Source organism: Fusarium odoratissimum (assembly GCF_000260195.1).
Source record: "Fusarium odoratissimum NRRL 54006 unplaced genomic scaffold supercont1.11, whole genome shotgun sequence".
Lineage (NCBI taxonomy): Eukaryota > Fungi > Ascomycota > Sordariomycetes > Hypocreales > Nectriaceae > Fusarium > Fusarium odoratissimum.
Genome location: NW_022158697.1, coordinates 536,960 through 556,206, shown reverse-complemented (window position 1 = coordinate 556,206; position 19,247 = coordinate 536,960). Strand labels below are relative to the sequence as shown.

The 19,247-nt window shown below is 49.2% G+C and overlaps 6 protein-coding genes and 3 non-coding genes across 11 annotated transcripts; 6 read left to right on the top strand and 3 right to left on the bottom strand.

Moving 5' to 3' along the window:
• The first annotated feature begins 1,519 nt into the window (after positions 1 to 1,519).
• FOIG_07646 lies at positions 1,520 to 1,604 on the top strand. The gene has a single exon. It is a non-coding gene; the product is annotated as a tRNA-Asn (tRNA).
• A 328-nt stretch (positions 1,605 to 1,932) lies between these two features.
• Positions 1,933 to 4,518, bottom strand: FOIG_07644 (uncharacterized protein). The gene is made up of 2 exons (XM_031207242.1): positions 2,883 to 4,518; positions 1,933 to 2,833 (listed from the first exon to the last, which is right to left on the bottom strand). Exons 1-2 carry the CDS (start codon positions 4,384 to 4,386, stop codon positions 2,628 to 2,630), a joined length of 1,710 nt encoding a protein of 569 aa, XP_031062775.1. The 5' UTR covers positions 4,387 to 4,518; the 3' UTR covers positions 1,933 to 2,627.
• Positions 2,146 to 2,229, top strand: FOIG_07645. Its single transcript has one exon. It is a non-coding gene; the product is annotated as a tRNA-Asn (tRNA).
• A 763-nt stretch (positions 4,519 to 5,281) lies between the features above and the next one.
• On the top strand, positions 5,282 to 5,353 carry FOIG_07643. The gene has a single exon. It is a non-coding gene; the product is annotated as a tRNA-Gln (tRNA).
• Positions 5,354 to 5,840: 487 nt separating this feature from the next.
• On the top strand, positions 5,841 to 9,868 carry FOIG_07642 (iron-sulfur clusters transporter ATM1, mitochondrial). 2 transcript variants are annotated; one of them, XM_031207241.1, is made up of 3 exons: positions 5,841 to 8,368; positions 8,416 to 9,563; positions 9,613 to 9,868. In XM_031207241.1, exons 1-2 carry the CDS (start codon positions 6,346 to 6,348, stop codon positions 8,493 to 8,495), a joined length of 2,103 nt encoding a protein of 700 aa, XP_031062774.1. In that variant the 5' UTR covers positions 5,841 to 6,345; the 3' UTR covers positions 8,496 to 9,563; positions 9,613 to 9,868. The 2 variants fall into 2 exon arrangements, with proteins under 2 accessions (XP_031062774.1, XP_031062773.1); XM_031207240.1 differs by having other exon boundaries at positions 8,416 to 9,868.
• Positions 5,911 to 10,534, bottom strand: FOIG_07641 (uncharacterized protein). Of its 2 annotated transcripts, XM_031207238.1 has the most exons (6): positions 10,405 to 10,534; positions 10,000 to 10,326; positions 8,572 to 9,785; positions 7,197 to 8,508; positions 7,111 to 7,138; positions 5,911 to 7,005 (listed from the first exon to the last, which is right to left on the bottom strand). In XM_031207238.1, exon 3 carries the CDS (start codon positions 9,372 to 9,374, stop codon positions 8,901 to 8,903), a length of 474 nt encoding a protein of 157 aa, XP_031062771.1. In that variant the 5' UTR covers positions 9,375 to 9,785; positions 10,000 to 10,326; positions 10,405 to 10,534; the 3' UTR covers positions 5,911 to 7,005; positions 7,111 to 7,138; positions 7,197 to 8,508; positions 8,572 to 8,900. The 2 variants fall into 2 exon arrangements, with proteins under 2 accessions (XP_031062771.1, XP_031062772.1); XM_031207239.1 differs by lacking the exons at positions 10,000 to 10,326; positions 10,405 to 10,534 and having other exon boundaries at positions 5,911 to 8,607; positions 8,662 to 9,817.
• A 2,567-nt stretch (positions 10,535 to 13,101) lies between these two features.
• Positions 13,102 to 14,754, top strand: FOIG_07640 (uncharacterized protein). Its single transcript, XM_031207237.1, has one exon. The coding sequence runs from the start codon at positions 13,176 to 13,178 to the stop codon at positions 14,457 to 14,459; it is 1,284 nt and encodes a 427-aa protein (XP_031062770.1). The 5' UTR covers positions 13,102 to 13,175; the 3' UTR covers positions 14,460 to 14,754.
• Positions 14,755 to 14,819: 65 nt separating this feature from the next.
• On the bottom strand, positions 14,820 to 14,999 carry FOIG_07639 (uncharacterized protein; the record flags this gene model as incomplete). The annotated part of the gene is made up of 1 exon (XM_031207236.1): positions 14,820 to 14,999. One exon carries the CDS (start codon positions 14,997 to 14,999, stop codon positions 14,820 to 14,822), a length of 180 nt encoding a protein of 59 aa, XP_031062769.1.
• A 3,350-nt stretch (positions 15,000 to 18,349) lies between these two features.
• FOIG_07638 (uncharacterized protein) lies at positions 18,350 to 18,995 on the top strand (the record flags this gene model as incomplete). The annotated part of the gene is made up of 4 exons (XM_031207235.1): positions 18,350 to 18,401; positions 18,513 to 18,779; positions 18,849 to 18,933; positions 18,983 to 18,995. The coding sequence occupies 4 exons, from the start codon at positions 18,350 to 18,352 to the stop codon at positions 18,993 to 18,995; spliced, it is 417 nt and encodes a 138-aa protein (XP_031062768.1).
• Positions 18,996 to 19,247: the final 252 nt, after the last annotated feature.

Below are 19,247 nucleotides of genomic sequence, written 5' to 3'. Positions count from 1 at the left end.
CATGAGCGCAAGTCCAGAAGAGGATAACTCGAGCGCTGTTGGACGTGTAATGTCATTGGGTGAGGGACGTGTGATCAGTTGCACTGCCTCTTGGAATTGTTCAAGTCAATGTCCATCCACTTGTCACTGTTGGTCACCCTTCGGCTTGGCGATGCCGGGATGGTATTTGCTGTATCTGGAAATGGCCGGAAGCAAGAAGCCGTAGCTTTAGCTTTTGGATGGGGATAACATTCTAGAATGATTCCCGGCGCTAACATCTCATGTTGTCGACATCCAATATCTCCAGGTGTCGCCCAACAGTGCCTTGATCATTTGCCACTCGAGATATCCCTCGTGTAAGTCGGGCAAGCCTGATGGCTAGGTATGGACACTTTCATGATGAGTCGATGTATTCCAAGACTAAGCTTTGGTCTTCTCAGCCCTAACCCTTCTGATGGTTCTCCTAAAGCTTATGGTGATATGCTCATAAATTACCAAGGATATTGTCCTTGGCTAATTTCACCTCTTACTGCGCACCGTCTACCTGGCGCTTGGGTAAGATCTAGGTCTTCAATTGCTGGCCCTCAACTGTTGGCCCTAGACAACTGAGCCTCAAAACAAGCTCAACTCCACAAGGCAGACCGCTAATCTCTGTCACCATCTCATCACCTGATAATCAAGGATATCTTTTGGTACAACTGTTAAGCTCATTGCTCAGCCTCGACACAGCCCCGGAATGTAAATTGCTTAGTTTGATCCTTTACCGGGTCCGGCTCCGAAGATCTCGGCCCCGTTTTTGATGCCTGGCCGATCACACACTCCGAACCCCGGCCGTAGGATCGCCGCATGACGAAAATGTCATGAAGATTCCCCAGATAAACAATATGCAGGAATGAAGAGATCCACTGTTAATTTTCTGGAAAATTGTTGTTCTTTGAGATTACCCCTTTCTGTTTGCATAGCCACTTCTAGACTGTGAAGGATGGTTGTTGGCTTTGAGGAAGAGTCATGTCAGCAGAAGAAGTTTCAAATCAATATTGGATAGCAAGGCTCAGTCTTCATAGCCATTGACGGTGTTGGTTTCGGTAATGACCGATATGATGATATGAGTTTGCCCCCAGAAGTTGCGGGCCATGATACAGGGTAATCTTCCAACCTGGTGTAAATACATGGAGACTAGGTCAATGGCTTTGGCATTGAATCAATTGGCAATAGAGTGAGACACTCTGGCAAAAATAGCTGTCCTTTTATTGATTCACAGACCCTGAGTTCTTGTTGCATCGTGAACTGAACATACCAGATGAGCTGATGTGACACTGGTCAAGCTAACAAACTCACTCACAGCCACGCACAATCTGACACTAGCAATCCATTCTCCAAGTACGAACCCAACAATAAAAGCCATTCAATACTGAGCCACGTCTACTATTCTTTCGATTAAAACTGCTGATCAGAAATCTGTTTCACAGACTCGCGAAAGAGCTGGGCAAGGATTGAGGAACGCTGTTACAGCCACGCTCTGCAACAAAAGCACAACCTATCCCCTGTGGCTTAGTTGGCTAAAGCGTCCGACTGTTATTAAATAGACAATCGGGAGATCGGAAGTTCGAGCCTTCCCGGGGGAGTTCTCTTTTGCTAATTCCATATATTTTTTATGTTGAGAATGCCAATTGATTGCTGTCTTTTTGGGTCTATGGAGCTTGAGTTGCCGTTGAGTTGACGTTGGAGGTCAATTGACTCTATGGTTTATGACATTTAATGGCTGGCGGAAGGCTGGCCCGGGCCTTTGAACAACAGAGCTGTTCTCGCTCAGACCTGAGACAACTGTTGCATGATATGTTGGAGAACTTTGACTTGCATCTTTGCATTTCAACCGTACCAAATGTCGAACGGACACTTTTTGCTTCTGTCGTCTGGCATTGTCCAACCTATGGATTGTAGAGTCCCCTCTGAGCTAACATCACCAAAACTGGACTGGATGATGTTACATCTGCCTCTGTTCGTTTCACCACTGTTTCTCCACAAACTCTACTCAACTCGTAGTCAAGTATCCTCTCCAACTCTCCAACTCTCAATTTATGACACCTTGCGTCTCAACTGTCGCGAAACTGCTACCCTCGCCAACATAGTACCCAATGCCGTGGCGGCATTCATCAAATCAGCTCATCCCCTGTGGCTTAGTTGGCTAAAGCGTCCGACTGTTACTTGCAGACAATCGGGAGATCGGAAGTTCGAGCCTTCCCGGGGGAGATACGCTCCTCAAGATCATCTTTTTGGTGTTGTGGGTAATTTTTGTGCTGGAGAAGACACTACGCCCCACTAGGGCTCACATATGGGCTGGGATCTTGAAACAGGCCGTAATGGCATCGATGAGTGATGGGACTTTGTGAAGATATGAGCGATCATGTGAACCTTGTGAGCCAGTGTTGTTGTTGGAAGCTTCGATGACCTGAGACGACTTGGCTGATGGTAGGAATGTAAGATGCACTGATAATCTTTGCACCATGTTCAGCCATGGAAACTCTTCACGTAAGTAGTAGCAAACCGTCGAAACTTTGGTGCATGCCGAACAATCTATTAATATCATAAATTCCTCTTTGTCCCTGTATCGAACATGCTGGTGCAACTCAGGGACGGCAGCATGCCACTCATTGAGGTTGCGGCGACCTTCGCCTTACCCACAATCTAACAGACCTCCACGGTTGCGCTGAAGCAACTCCCTTGACTACCGAAGGCGATGGCCATCTTTCACTCCCCGCGGGTTCGAGTTCGTAAAGGCTGATAAACACTGAGATATACATGATCACCTTTCTCAACGTAAACTCCGAATCGTCACACATCGTCAATGTTCCGTCTAGAAATGTTAGTTAGTCCTCGACTGCCATGTAAGAGGATAAACATACCTGATGCTCGGACTGTGTATGGTTCAGCTCTCTGAGTCTTGACACCCTTCTTGTCCACTGTATCTTCGAGGTATCGTCCAACTTGCCAGACCTTGGCATCTGTGAAGCTTCTGGGATCAGAGTGATGCAGATCGTTCACAACGTGTGCGAACGTTCCCTTCTTCAGAACAAAGCTGTCTTCCTTGTCTTTGAGAATCACATCCTCCTTCAGATACCGCGCTGACCATCCTCCACCGTATAACCTCAATGTCTCAAGGTATACTCCATGAAGCAGAGGGCATTTAGTAACAAGACCGTCCAGGTCAAGTTTCTGAACCTGAGGAGGAATCCAGACGGCGCCACCGAAATCGTTTTTAGGCTGGACGATCCTGACGAATGGGGTGATTTGTTCGCGGATTTGAGATAGAAGAACAGGGTCTTGGTACAATTCGAATAGAGACCATGAGATGAGTGACGTAGAGTTAACAGTAGTCGCCCAAAGAAGAGCAACATCAAATGCAGCGCGGACATCGATTGGCAGACCGTGTTTTCGGTAGACTTCGGTCCTGGCGCGTACAAGAGGGCTGATGGTGTGAAAATCCTGCCATTTCGTAGCCGGTTCTTCATCGCTGAGAAACTTGTCCAACTCGGTGTGATACTCCCGCATGAATGTGAGTAGTCTTCCAAGAGCGATTCTGGCGCGCTGAGAGCTTGGGAAAGGCGCCCATACGGGAACACCCATTGCCAGCGAGTGGAAAGCATCGTTGAAGATCCACAGATGAGGCCAGATATCGGGATAGATCTCAATGAAGTCTGTGCCGAAGACTGAGATGGTGGCTGTTCTGGCGATGAAGGTCTTCATTAGTTCAAAGAAGTCCACAGCCATGATCTTTTCGTCTCCAGTGTCCTCCAAAAGTTCTGCATTTGCTTGACGTTCCCAGTCCATCTGATCAGTGGGATAGCTGTTGAAGGAGATTGCATCAGCAGCATTGTCGTCAAGATCTCGAAGCGTAGCCTTGGCCAGGGTATCAAGATGAGAACCGCTCAGATACTCCTTGGTGATTTGATATACCTCAGGAGCAGCTTTATCATAAGCAGCAAGATCCTTCTTCGAGAGGCCAAAATTGGTCATCATAACCCGTCGTGCAACATACTCCTTATCGGCGACAGATTCCGGCTGCTCAAGAAGACGAGCCACAAGCGAAGGTCGAAAGACAAAAGAGTGAATGCTCTGGAATAAGCGGATTGAAAAGACACCCTGGGCATATCGATTTCTGAAGCGCGTCAAAGCTGACGAAGGACTGAGGAAAATACGCGGAGCATGGCCGAACAACGGTACCCAAAAGGGTGCAAGAGGAGGCGTTTTTGATCCATCCTTTCTAGAAGAAGATGAACTGCCTGTAAAGAGTCTTGTTGTGATGAAGAGGATCATGGTTGTGACGAGGATAGCTGGTAGGGGATATCGTTGGGCGTGGGGGATGAGAGTCTCATTGAGGCGCTCACGAAGAGCCTCGAGACGGTCCATATTGAGATGGGATCAGTAAATACTGAAGTGGTTCAACATGAATGATGAAGGAAATAGAGTTTGGCAAAGTTGAGGCGATACGTGGTTTTGCTGCTGAAGATGCAAACTTGAGAGCTCTTGTATGGATCAGACCCGCCCGTGCTGACAGGCGTTGCTCAGCCGTAAGTTGTAGGGGCTGTGCACTGTAGTCAGAGTGTTACAGTGGTTGATGCACCACATCAGGACTTTCAATGCAATGAACTAAATGCTCAAAGAAACTCCGTCTAATATTATCTCTTTGACCGGCACAAGCCTCCAAACCGGTAACAATAGGGGTATAAGGCCAATCAAAATCAGCAAATCTGCTGATACAAGCCAACTTGTACTTTCTTTGCTTTAGAGGGCTTTTGACCAATCAAGATAGTTAAATTGCAAGCCTATACCATAAGAGAGGTAGACCAGTTACAAAGGAAGACAGCCTCTTTAACTATAATAATAGGGAGGATTTTGTAGCCTTCTTGTACGTGGGGTCAAGTGGGTCAAGTGACCTGTTGGAGGCTTGTGCCGGTCAAAGAGATAGTTCTCTATATAAGTTCGATTGTTATTAATCTTTTTGCTTTTGTCCAGACGTCTCTCTTATGAACTCAGTGCTATTGACTGAACTTATACTGTCACATCAGACATATAAGCAGAGAGCCATGGAACCTCCAGGATACAAGCCAATGCAAGAGAGCAGGTAGGCAGACAGGCAGAAGCATCATTTGGCACACTAGCAAGCAATTGACATATTTGTGAGACTATTTCATGGGCCGGCCTTCACAACTGCTGTCCACCAGGTGGATATCGATGTGTCACAGCTCAAAAATTCAGCATAATATCACGCTGTACGGGAACAAGTTCTCCAACAATTAGATCTGGTTTCGTGGTCTAACGGTTATGACTGCGGATTCTGATTCCGCCAGCGAGGGTTCGACTCCCTCCGAGACCTTTCCTTTTGCTGTTTTAGATTATCATTTTTGTCGTTGGTGTTGTTGATATCTCATAACTCGAGAATGACGAAGTGCGAACTTCATGCGATGCGTGGTTGGGGATACCTTAGGCTGTATTGTCGAGGCGTCCAGTATCTTGATCTAGCGTTAAAGGTGGGATTGAGTTGTGCACCGGGAGACGACATCCTGGTATAATGGTTTTGCTACACTCTAAAAGCCACAAGTTTGCGACTTGAAAAGAAGAAATACCCTTCGTCATGGTAAGGTTATGGAACAAGATTTTCAGACTTCCGATGAAGCTCAGCAGCCTTTACTTATAGAGACAGAGTTCATGACGGGAAAAAGCGTATATCCAGTTTTTTTCTGATAGCTACATTTACGAAAACGTTTCGTTATAGCAATCACGTACTTCAGGCTTGACTAGAGGGGTATATATGTAATGGAATGGTTCGAGTTGGGGGTTGGCGACGTTTGTCCTGGATATTGCGCGATGTTCATATCCATCACAAGATTTCGGAAGCTGAACTGTAAGTCAAACGTTACTTGGCCGTTTATACCGAGAAACAACTCAATTCCACTCGAAAAGTGACCTCTAAATACAATTTAATATTCAAAAGACATCTACTAAATAATTGCATATAATTCTCTGTCTTACAAGTCCATTCCCATTCCTGGCCATCATTGGGTCGGCGCTCCGATGATTGGCTGCCTCAGGCCCCAACCGGTTGCATCATCCATCTGAATCTGGCAACTTACTCTTAGGTGAGCTCCAGCAAGTGCTTAGAACAAAAAATCTCTCCCCCTTTTAATAAATGGAACGAACCCCTCTTTGGCCAAGGTAAAGTAGGTAGCTACCGGATCGCAGCCAAGGTCCCTGGCAGCTCCGGTACCTTGTTGTCTCGTGCCTCTTGTCGACGCGCTATCCCGCTACCCCCGCCATAAACTACCAGTCACATCCCATGATGAGCTCGATTTGAGCCGAATAGTCACTATGATACCTCAATTACTCTTGCGGTCGTCGAGGACATGTCCTCAGAGAAGTCTGGCACTTTATCGACTGTCGTCAGTGTCTCAGCGACCGGGTTTGACGCAGACATTCTGGACATGTGCCCCGCGTCGCGAACGAGCACCCACAGATTCGAAAACCAAAACCACAGCCACGACGAAACCCACGGCCGTGTTTCCTGCGCAGAAACAACCGACGAAACAAAATGATCCTCTTGCGACGGTTGATAAATCTGCGACTGAGCAGCGTAAGGCCGATTGGGCTATCATGAAAGAGATGACTAGGTATCTGTGGCCCAAGGATGACTGGGGTACAAAGCTGCGAGTCGGTCTTGCTGTGTCCTTGTTGATTGGCGCAAAGGTTCTCAATGTGCAAGTGCCATTCTACTTTAAAAGCATTGTGGATTCAATGAACATCGATATTGCTGCTGTGGGAGGTACTGCGACGACAGTTGCGGGAGCTATGATCCTTGCATACGGCGCGTCTCGTATAGGCGCAACGGTATTCCAGGAATTGCGAAACGCCGTGTTTGCGTCTGTTGCACAGAACGCTATCCGAAGGGTGGCATGTAATGTATTCGATCATCTGCTGCGTCTCGACTTGACGTTCCATCTGTCTAAACAGACTGGTGGTTTAACAAGGGCTCTAGATCGTGGTACAAAGGGAATCAGCTTCATTCTGTCCAGTATGGTCTTCCATATCATGCCGACCGCACTGGAGATCAGCATGGTTTGCGGAATTCTCACTTACAACTATGGCGCAAAGTTCGCTGCTCTCACTGTTTTGACAATGGTTAGCTACACGGCTTTCACCATCTGGACGACAGCTTGGCGTACGAAATTCCGAAGACAGGCGAATGCCGCTGATAACAAGGCTTCCACTGTGGCAGTGGACTCGCTCATCAACTATGAGGCTGTCAAGTACTTCAACAATGAGAAGTTTGAGGTTGCGCGGTATGACAAGGCTCTTCAGCAGTACGAGAAGAACTCCATCAAGGTTGCGACATCTCTGGCTTTCCTGAACAGTGGACAGAACATCATCTTCTCGTCGGCACTTACAGGTATGATGTACCTCGCCGCCAATGGTGTAGCTGAGGGTACTTTGACCGTTGGTGACTTGGTCATGGTGAACCAGCTTGTCTTCCAGCTTTCCGTTCCTCTCAACTTCCTCGGATCCGTCTACCGTGAGCTTCGACAGTCTCTCCTGGATATGGAGACCCTCTTCAACCTTCAAAAGGTCAATGCCAACATCAAGGAGAAGCCTGATGCGAAGCCCCTGGTCCTTTCAAAGGGTGGTGAGATCAAGTTCGAGAATGTCGACTTTGCTTACCACCCTAACCGACCGATCCTGCGAAACTTGTCATTGACCATCCCTGCTGGAAAGAAGATCGCAGTTGTTGGCCCCAGCGGTTGCGGAAAGTCCACTCTTCTGCGTCTTTTGTTCCGATCTTATGATGTTCAGGGTGGCCGAATCTTGATTGATGACCAAGATGTTCGAGATGTGAATCTCGAGTCTCTTCGCCGCTCTATTGGTGTTGTTCCTCAGGATACCCCCTTGTTCAACGACACCGTCGAGCACAACATCCGCTATGGCTCCATCAACGCGACGCACGATGAGGTTGTTGCCGTTGCCAAGCGCGCTCACGTCCACAACACCATCCAGTCATTCCCCGAAGGATACGATACCAAGGTTGGTGAGCGAGGTCTCATGATCTCCGGCGGAGAGAAGCAGCGTCTTGCTGTTAGTCGACTGCTCCTCAAGGATCCACCTCTGCTCTTCTTCGATGAGGCAACAAGTGCCCTGGATACCCATACCGAGCAGGCTCTCATGATGAACATCAACAGTATCCTTAGAGAAAAGGGTCGAACAAGTGTTTTCGTAGCTCATCGTCTCCGAACAATCTTTGATTCGGATCTTATCATTGTCCTCAAGGAGGGACAAGTAGCGGAGATGGGCACTCATCGGGAGTTGATCGATCGTGATGGTGTTTACGCCGAGTTGTGGAGTGGTAAGTTGGAATGGGTTCGAGAGATTCGTTTGCTAACAATGTTGCAGCCCAGGAGACGAGATTCCAGGAGGATGGAAATGAGAAGGATGAAGCCGAGGAGGAGACTGATGGCCAGAAGAAGAACTAAACATATAATGCCCCTAGAAGGCACATGCCTTGATCAGCTGCTGACAAGGTGTAAGATGAATACAGCTCAAGCTTACCGCAAAGAACCACTGACTTGATGTAAATGATATGATCTACTGAGAGAGTCATGCTCTGTCGGATTTGGGCATGGGATGATGAGTAGTTACCGACTCCATTGATAGCGGGAAGGGTAGCCTCGAAGTATAACCGACTTGCCGCCGCTTGGAATAAATCCCCTTGGATGACGTCCATGTCGAGAGGGTTCCAGTGCTCAGCGCAAGCTCGTCAATGAGCGGGTCAAGAAGGGCCACATCCAAGCTCGAGCTTGTCCCAGCCTTCACCCGTCTCGCCTGGCTGTTGGCGACCGCCTTTACACCAAACCAAGACTACCAAACTCCGAGCCGCTCTATGTACACTCCACGCTGTCTTTGCTGGACCCTCCCCAGGCCACTACGTCGGTGCCGTAGGCCTGGGCGGCTGCGAAGATGAGGACTATATCTTTCTGTTCGTTCGTTGTCAACTTCGAGTGTGAGGTAACCCGCCGCTGGTCCTGTTGGGCTTTGAAGAGGAATAAGACCACTTGACAACATCGCAACCTCTCGGAGGACAATGCTTTGGTCCCAACTCTTCGTGAGACGGTTTTGCAGTAAAACAGGATTCGTATCGTGGGGACGGAATTCTTTGGTCCGTTTTTACTGAGCCTCGTGGGCGTAAAATCTCTCGCTCGTAAGCTCGTTTTGACTTGCTGGACTTCGACGGTGTCGGGAAGGGAGGGGGTTGAGTCGGACTCGTGGATGCTGGTTCGGTGTTCGGATCGATGGTGGGTTGAAGGTTCTGTTGTGATGCAAGTTAACTCAGTAACCACCACGGGGTTTTGCATCAGGATATAAGGTAACTCAAGTGTGTTGAAACAAGCGGAGGATCATTGCTGCCAAGTTTCGAAGGGGCGCATGCACTACAATGGAACAGAATTGGGCAAAGCTACTCGCCCAGAAGATACGAGCCAGACATTGGAGTTTAAGTTTTCTTCTGTCCAAAAAGGGGTTTGTTGATCAAAGACGGTCGGAGAGTAAGTGGCCGTTGGTTATGCTCGAGTGTTGGTAACCGAAAACCTGTAGTCTGCGTGCGATTATTGCCGCAAAGCCCCAGCATGAGCTGCTGTACAATGTACTCTGTGGTGAGCCAATGTCCCTTCACACTCAATCTAAATTGTCGGGGAGGAATGGCTAATCTGGTATATCTGGTGGAAGCGGGATGCAGCTTCGTCGTGAAAGTAGTTATGATTTCATGACTATCTCTTCGTCAGCATTGCTTGCGTGCGCGACAGTGTGATGACGGAGCTTGACTTAAAAAGGCAAATAAATCAATACATGGAAACAAGGCCCCCCTGTGAAGCTGATCTGTAGGCTTATGGCCAGTAAAAGCGACACAGACGAGTGTAACAACTCAGCTGGTCCTTGGACCCGAGTGTTGACGCCCTCTAAAACTCGATTCTATAAGCATACCATTCGTGTTGTAGAGCGCTCTTGCTCATTCGTAACTGAATACCAATCATTGTCGAGTATCGCAGAACAAGACACGGTCAAGCCACGCCCGGGGGAGGTTGGCGGAGACGACACTTGCTCGACCCTTGAGCGTATGAATCTTAGCCTAATGTCCCGTACATGGCTGATCGAGTTCAACTTGCCATATTTCACCGAAATAGACCGGCTTCGGGTGGACAGAGCGGAGCCCCTGAAGTTTCGACAAGCACCTGGAAAAGGTCCAGCGGTAGACACAAAGGTCTTCGGGTCCAGCAGCGGTTGCGCGGTACGACTTGACGATGCGAATGCCTTCAAATGAGTCAAGAGTCATTAGCTTTGTCACAGAATGCCTGTCGACGAAGCGAATCCGATATGTGCTTTACTTACAACCCTGCTTTCCTGCGGTTGCTCACTTCATGCATGGCCCACCGTGACTTGCAATATCAAATTCTTGAGCCAAATATGTAGATTATGCAGAAACTCTGCTGAACTAGATGTGTTGTTTTTAGGCGGCCTTTACGCCGGTAGAGTCGCGATAATGCTCTGATCTGAGCTAGCTGTGGCGAAGAGCTCAAAACGCCTGCGAAGGTCTTGCCAGTCCCCATTGTATTGTTGTAACCCTGAGACTAGATCCCTGACATATCGTTTCTGAGATAACTTCCGGGAAGGTGGTCGGAGCGACATGAATATTGGTTCTCGTCGTAGATTGTGAAAAGGGGCTCCGGCGCTGGACACAGAGGGGTGCACAATCGGTTCTTTCTGTAGCTTCCTTTGGAGTATAACGTTCGAGACTCATCTTGCGACTAACTATTAGTGGGAATCACATTGTATGGCCTTTATACTCACAAGAGGCCGTTTCGTTCTCTCTCTCCTCCGTAGTGTTGATGTCAGTTCAGCTCCATTTGTATTCGCAAAGCTCAGCTGGGACAGTTTCCTGCCCATTGTACTAAGTCACTGGCCGAAGCAAAGTTTGAGTCTAGTTCCGATCCATTTTCAAGCCATGTAGTGACTAAGGAAGCTTCCAAAAGTGTTCAAGATCAACGTCAGGATACATCCACCTCTAGAGTGGTCTCGCAATGTGAGGGTTCATTTTGAGCTCGAGACAAGTCTTCGCCTTTAACTTGAGTTTAAAGCAATATTATTTCGGGAAGCCCATTTTAGACCCAATTCGGCCCCTGGGCTGTTGTATTAGGCGTAAAAATACTGTGTCGTATCCTGAACAGGCCAGTGGTCCTCCTGCTGAAGAACGTTCGTCACTGGGCCACTATTTTGGACATGGGATTAGGGTCAGGGCTTAGTGTTGTAAATATTGGTCGCCTCCCTGAGACTCAGTCAAAGTGGCACTCAAGATGAACTGATCATTGTTGAACGGTGTTTGACCTTACAATATGCTGTTTAACACTGCGCTCCTCGGTGCTCAGGCCCCGGGCTTCCGCTCGAGTGGAGGGTTGGCAGCAAGCAGTCGATGTTCACATCTTGTGGAAGATGCCCGTATCCTGGAGCTGGACAGACTCACTAAATGAAACCATGAGCTTCTTGTGGGCTGGTGAAGGCGGCGCTCTTCTGGCTACAGGGCATTGGTTGAGGATCTTGTGTAGTGTAGCTCAAGCGGGACGAGACGCAGGTCGTGAAGAATTGATGTTCAGCATTGGGTCAAAAAGAGATGGCGACAGGCTTAAGTGTCAAATCAGTGGTAGATCCATAGAAATGTGCTTCTTCTCGTGGTGATAGGATCATGAAGGGGCCACTGTTCTCGACGCGATACTAATTAGTATTATGTTCCTTGTGGTAAAATATCACCGATAACTACAAAGCTGCCATTCTCAGTCTACCGTTTGTAGAGCTGCTGGGTATTATTGACCGCGAGTGTGTCTTCTGCGCATGCGTAGGTTACTGACCTCTGGACGGTGGCATCTCTCAGCCTCTTCTGTAGCTCAGGGAAGACACCGCCGTTTCGATTAACGTACTTTCCGATGGCAGCTCATTGGTTTCTACTCATGTGTCAGTCAAAGAAGCTCTCAAAGTCTTCGTGTGGTTGTGATGAGTGTCGTACCCTGACACGCCCCAGAACAAGTCAGTGGCCAGGGCGCCGCGCCGCGTAACGCTCCCCCGTGACTCGTAGAATTCTGGCTTGAAGATGATCCCATGGCGAGTGTACTGTCACAATAGTGGTTTCTTTCAGTGGCGGTTTGGGACGGCGCTTGGCATTCGAGGATTGGACTGCGAAGCTGAATACTGGAAAACACGAGCAGCTGAGAGTGAGGAGGATATTGGAGAGGGCAACTGGTACTTCGATGACAAATAAAAGAGAAACGAGTAAATCAGAGAAGTCTAGATCTCAAATGAGATGTAGCATGGGAAATTTTGGTGACTTTCGTTGTTGATGTTCATTGTTGTTGGAGTTGGTCTGTGATGGTGAACATAAAATTGAATCTCAGCGAAGGTTCAACTGCACGACCATGGGTCTTTGAGCCACGACCCTGAACAACGGTGATATTCCACTTTGCACCAGCCGCTACAGTGCCCATTTGACATTTACACAGCAAAAGGAAAGCAAGAATCTCTATTCCACTTTACAGAATGTCCTTCAAAGGCTGTGTCTGATTCAATACGATATTTCGCAAATGGTGCAGGGTAGCCCTCTTTCACTTCGAACCTCGAACCTCGCGTCTGCCTGCGTCCGAGCAACGCACACATGATTACAGAACTGGTAAAATTGCAAAAGTCGAACCAAGACATGTAATTCTATTATGTCTAATACCACTGAAATAGAGGAGGACCTCTTGAAATATTGGAATCGGGTGAATGGAACTCGTCAATCTGCAATTTATTAATTGACCCCTCACATGGAAGCGGTGGACGTTAGAACTCGGACACAGGGATCGACAGCAGCCGATGAGACATAAGCTTGACCATAGCCATAACACATCGCTCTCACAATGTTTATGATGCATGGGCTACTTGGTTGAAGGCGGTATAAGTGGAATATTCAGTTTCTACCATTGCCCTCATCTTCTCCCAGCGCCGCCAAGCCCCCAATCTGCTTGTACACAGTAGTGTGCAGATTTTATATGCAGCCCACTTAGATCATCCATGCAACCTCACATAAAGAACACCTCACCTCACACTCACCACATCATCGCCCTCACAAACGCACCATGAAGATCCTCCTCCACTCTCACTTCCCAGCCGGCCATGCCTACCCAATGCAAGCCGTAGCCCAATCCCTCATCCGCCGCGGCCACCAAGTAACCTGGCTCACCAGCACCTCAAACGAAGCGCGCGTCCTCGCCGTAGGCGCAACATTCGTCCCAACAAGCGCCATAGCCATCATCGACGAACCCCTAATCGCTGCCAATGAAACTGGTATTCTCGACAAGGAGTATTCGCAGCTTCAGATCAGGCTTCTTGCGCAGGTGACGGATTACCGCCGGGTGTTGAGGGACTTTAAAGCAGATGTTCTGCTCGTCGATGTGATGCCGTATGGAGCGAGGGCTTTGTGTGAACTGGGTGAAGTTCCGGTTTATGCGACGCTGGGGGTAATTCCGATGTATATGTCGAGTTGGGGAGCGCCGCAGGCTGTTTCGGGGGAGAGTCCGGCGACGTCGTGGGTTGGATTGATCTGGAATCATATTCTTCATCTTGTTAGCCAGTGGTTTCTTCTGCCGTTGCTTTTGAGGCCGATCATAAATGCCCAAAGGAGAGAATTGGGCTTGAAGAACTTGCCGTATGGGGAGCCGATCGAGTCTTTCACTTACAGCCCCTATCTTCACATTCAGGCGTCATCGCCGTCGCTGGAGTTCAAGCTACTGCCAAAGCCGCCGCAGCAGCGGGAGCATACTAAGTTTGTGGGACCGGTAGTTACGCAAGTACCGACAAGTCTCGCCCAGCTACCCTCTGAATGGGACGAGATCGTTGCGCATCCCCGTGTTGTCGGCATTACCCAAGGCACACTAGCCATGGATCCAACATCATTGATCATTCCCGCCATCGAGGCGCTCTCCGATGATCCAGATCTCCTCCTTGTAGTGGCTTCACCGCATGTAGAAGAGATCACATCGAGAATAGGGGAGCCGCCAAATGTGCGCTTCATCAGATGGATACCGTACCATCTCTTCCTCCCACAGCTCTGCCTCCTCATCACCAACGGCGGTTATGGAAGCATAACTCAGGCGCTGTCGCATAAAGTGCCACTGATCTGCGCTGGGCAAACAGAAGATAAGAAGGACACAGCGGCGCGGGTTAGTTGGGCGAGTGCAGGCATCGATTTGAAGACAGATAACCCTTCGACGGAACAGGTTCGAAGAGCGGCGAGGACAATACTGGACGATCCAGGGTTTGTGGAGAGGGCGGGGCATCTGGGCGACGAACTCAATGAACTTGGGGGCGCAGAACGAGCTTCAGAGCTTTTGGAAGAACTGGTAGAATCTAGAGACAGATGAACATCAGCAGTTGTCAACTTGGGTGGAAATAATGCCGAGTGGCAGATGGATAGACTTGGGCAAAAGCGGCACGAAAGAAACACGATCACGAGCACACCAAAAGATTTAGAACGAGATTCGATTCATTGCTAGAGCCTAATAATCCACCAGTCCGGTTCCATAAATCCGGCGTCGATGATGATGATAATAACATCCTTTTTTTGTTACAGGTAATATGTCCTGTGATTCAGATTCTGGAGAGGGTCAGTAAATGATGATAACTTGAAACGACATACTCCAAGCTTCGAGGTGACTTACCGCAAACATTTCAAAAATGGCTCGTAGAGATCGTACTCGAGATACCGGCTTGGGTAATGGTGCTTAGAAGTCCCAAACGTCTTCGCGCCAAGGCCACGCGAAGGCCAGGGGCCAGCGACGGACAACCATGGGCCATCCGTAGGCTCGGAAGATCAGAATGAAGATGAGGAGAACAATCCATTCCTGGATGTTGAGCCGGAGAGTAGCGCCATTGGGCAGGGGAATGTTAATGACGATGACCATGATGGGCAGTTCTTGGAATCAACGGAGACTTGAAGAACGTCTTGCGGTAGACAAAGAAGCAGTGCAGAATGAAGAGAGGAAAGCTTGAGAGAACTGAGCAGGAATGACGAGGTCAGTGTTTACTGTTCAGTGTGTTCAGGGGAAGAAGAACATAAAAGCACATACCAGAACAAATGTTCAAATGAAAGCTTTTGTTGAAAAAGTGTGGTCGGAACACGAAAATGAACAACGTGAAAGTGTTGTGCGGTGGTTGTGTTGGAGGTAGAAAAGAGCAGGAGGGGAAGAAATGGGAGTGTTGCCTTGGCCTTAGTGGGAGGAGCGGGAGTGCGAAGGCGGGCGCCGTCTGAAGGGCCAGTGCGAGAGATGGCGGTACGTGACATACAGTACAGATGACCTCGAAGTGCGAAGAGAGTCGACTGATGGCAATTACGACTTGGCGAGACGATTCGACTACGAATATATTGTGTTTTTCGATATCACGGACGAGCTATGACGATCCTGCACTCGAGTGCATCCTCCGATACGATCCCCAGGACAAATACTGGATGAAGCGAGACGATTCTACCCTCAAGTAGCATGCAATATCCATGAGAGAGTCCTCAACATGATGTATCCTTCGTATCCCAACTTGTATCCGCTGTGTGGTGGTTTGGCGCCGATGTGACTGTCAAGCTGCAACGATCTCGCATCCGAGTGATTGCCTCAACAAGATCCCCAAGCCCAACACAAGATGAAGCAAGGCGATTTCGTCCTCATGTAGCATGCAACAGCCATAAGACCATCGTCCCCGTAATAAATATCTTGCATCTCATCCTGCGCCATCCCTGTGGTGGTTTTGCTACGATGCCACTGGCGAACCACGATTCGAGCGAGCCACCAAGCAAAACAAAAGATGAAGAGAGGCGACTAGATCCTCCAAGAGTGTACAGTATCCTTGATATCACCCTCAATCCAAGTAATACTTCGCGTTCGGTCCTGAGGCCTCCCTGTATGTTGTTTTGCTACGATGTCACTGGCGAGCCACGATGCGGGCCAGTCACCAGGGAAAACACGAAGACATTCACGAGATATAAAGATGTGAATGCGCAGATAATGTGACCAAGCAGTCTGTAGTCAATGCCAGGATATTCATGAGTGAAATGATCATCTGGAGAGGCGTATCGGCGTCACTCGAGCAACTGCGCGAGACGTCGAGCCCAACGACCAAAACAATATATCGCGATACCTCACACGCTTCCCAAGAGCGTAGTAAGCCCCTTAATCTCATCGTACATTCAAACCACGCACGCAATGTTCCCCTCTACGCGTAAATCAAAACATGTAACCAAGACAAAGTACAAAATTAAACAACAACATCATATCATACATCAGTCATAGTCAAAGCAAGTTTTCTTCTTCGAGCCACAGCACAAGGCCATGAACTCAATGAAAAAAATGGTGGGTGCCCCGTCGGGCGAAAGCAAAAATTATTCCAGGCTGATCGAGCAGCATTGGTGGGCGATCACCAAGGCCATAAGACCCGATGATTCCCAGCCCTCAGGCTTCATGATCCCCGAGAGCCACTGGATGTTTGGCAGTCCATGTTTATGGGCGCAAGCACCCATAAACATGGCATGAAAGGAAGAGAAAAGAAAAAAGGTCAGTCACTGGGAGAAGAGCGAGCTTATATGCACAGGGGAGCCCGGGCGGTGAGGGGCGAGTGATCTGGGAGGCGGCAGTATCCCAGCAGCAGATCCTCCGGGATAGTGGAGACGCAGACATCTGACAGCTGGTGACGTGCAGCAAAGTGCTCCGCCCAAAGCGGGAGCAGGGGACCGTTGGGTAGTGGCGTGGGGCGGTTGGACGTTATATCAACGACGAGGCCGGACACTCAGCTGTGATCTTGCGACCACGCACGATAGGAAAAATGGTGCACCATTTTTGCGAAGATGGGGAACTTTTTAGCTTCCGAGAGATATTTTTGGAGGTATTTTTAATTGTTGTTGTGGTTGCCCTGAGTATTTTCGAGGGTGCGTTTTGAGCCTCATCCGCGTCCACAGGGGTTTTCGAGGAGTGGGCATGCGTCATCGCGCCGTAGCTACACCACAGAAATAGAATGGCGAGGAAATCACTGGCACTGAATTGTGAGATATTGTATACAGCATAAATGCAAAAATGGACGAGTAATTGCAATGTGCATGCATTGTGGATGGTATTGACTACGGATCTACGATATGGAATTACATCAAGTACAATTGTGATGAATGCACAGAACACACATCGAAGCGTTAAAATGAATCAAGGAAGACCGCACAATAATTACAAGATGCATGGACCCGAGATGGTTGAGCACTCGCAGAGTGGCTTGGTCGCTTCAGGAGAACCAAGCTTGGGGAGGCAAAAAGTCTAAACTCAGGACGTTTGTATGCTAAGCAACAACGAAACTTAGGTTAATTCAGTGCAACCAAGGAGGTATCTAGAATATCTTGCTTAAGTTCAGCTTGGAGCCGTTCCAAGTCACGAGCTTCTTGCTCCCCTGGGCTAGCTCGCCGAGACAACTCCCCTCTGCGCAGCTCCACAAGGACGAGGGGAATTAAATCGAGGCGAATGTAAATTATGTGATTGGCTCTAGAGGCTCTTGAGATCTCTGAACCTCTGAAGAGCCCACATCCCAGTGAATCAAGGTCCGCTCTTGAGTTCGGGGCTCGGGGCTCTGGCCCTCGCCTTGCTGCTATTGTCCCAGACAACCTCGAGCTCTCCGCACACAGGATCAGCTGGCTCCACTCTTGCTGGTATTTATTCCATCTCCCGCCCTCTTCATCTCTCTCTTCTTCCTTTCCTCCTCAGCTCCAACACCAACACCTTTATCCTCCTCCATCTCCTCCTCCATCTCCTCCTCCCACACCATCATCATTATCCTCCCTCACTCCTCTACCCTCTCTCTCTTATACATACACCATCTCTCCTCATCACCTGGACACACGACGGCCCTTCGATACACAAGCATCCGTTCGTTGACACTCAATGTGTTCAATGCAGCACTCTGTCCGCGACTTCGTTGGCCTGGTTCTTGGAGTTACTTCCAAGGGCTGGTTCACTGCAGTTCTGCACAGCGTGTTGCCTTGGGCATATTGTGTTGTATTTGGTGGGTGGTGGCGGCCTTTTCACCCCGGCCGCAGCCGGGAGTGCCCCGAGCCATTCGTGGCTCGGTGATGCATGGTAAGTTTCACTTTTCGTCTGGCCATTTCATTTCATCTCTTTACACTTTCTTTATGTTTCTTCTCCTCATCTCTTCGCTTCCCTTCATCTCACCTTATGGTATCTCACACCTGCCCTCAGCCGCCGCCCACCACCAAAACCCCACGATCACCATGGGTCTCATCGCGAAGCTCAAGTTCAAGCTGCGCAAGCGTCTTGCGCAGGGTACTGCCGAGTCAGTCGCCCTCGGGATACTCGGGCTTGTCAGCCTCGAACGAGTGTGCAAGGTATGTTCTTTTGACACGACACTGGTAGCTTGACCCTGACCCTTTGCAGAATATGTCTTTACAGGCAGTGCACTTGCATCTGCTACCGACCAACTTGCTGTCAACATGAACAGCATATCCTTCCAGCAGGCTCCTCGTGGCATTGACCGCGGCCGCAACCAGTCCTTCTTCGCGATGAACGCGCCCCAGGGAACCCCTTTTGCAGCAGCTGGCGCTCTGCACATGCCATTCCCCTCTCAGCTCCACCAGCAGCCCTTCACTGGGCAGCAGTTTGGCCCCCGTCATGACTCCCAACAGTCTCGAACGAGCGTGCAAGGTATGTTGCTCTTCGCTTCGCAGTGTGAATTCAGTTCTGACTATGGACAGATGTTCACTCACACCTGAGTATACGCGCAGAGTAATCAAGATCGCTACGATGCAGGCCGCCGAATATGCATCCAAACGGGCCACGGCCACTATGCACCTCCTCCGTAAGTCCACCCCCCCTCACACGCTTTTCATTTTCTGACTCTTGCGCAGTGCACCTTATTGACCAGGCATGCTTGCCTCGGGCCCTGGTTGCGTTGGAGTCACAGCTCGTCCGATTGTGCGAGATCTGCACTGTATGTCTTGGTATGAACGGGGTTCATATCATTGCATACAGTGTCGAACTTGCACACTCGTTCGAGCTGCGACACCAACGCAACCAGGACTTTGATGGCCTTCGCACACTTGACACACCACACACACTCACTCTCTCTTTATCGCACTCATTGAAATGCCTGGGAGGATTGACTTGACTTGA

Excerpts from the sequence above, each read along its gene's own strand:
- FOIG_07644 (XM_031207242.1), bottom strand. The coding sequence starts at position 4,386 with ATGGACCGTCTCGAGGCTCTTCGTGAGCGCCTCAATGAGACTCTCATC. Across the intron at positions 2,834-2,882 it reads ATACACAGTCCGAGCATCAG|ACGGAACATTGACGATGTGT; the intron begins GTATGTTTATCC and ends TAACATTTCTAG.
- FOIG_07642 (XM_031207241.1), top strand. The coding sequence starts at position 6,346 with ATGATACCTCAATTACTCTTGCGGTCGTCGAGGACATGTCCTCAGAGA. Across the intron at positions 8,369-8,415 it reads TTACGCCGAGTTGTGGAGTG|CCCAGGAGACGAGATTCCAG; the intron begins GTAAGTTGGAAT and ends ACAATGTTGCAG.
- FOIG_07641 (XM_031207238.1), bottom strand. The coding sequence starts at position 9,374 with ATGCAAAACCCCGTGGTGGTTACTGAGTTAACTTGCATCACAACAGAA.
- FOIG_07640 (XM_031207237.1), top strand. The coding sequence starts at position 13,176 with ATGAAGATCCTCCTCCACTCTCACTTCCCAGCCGGCCATGCCTACCCA.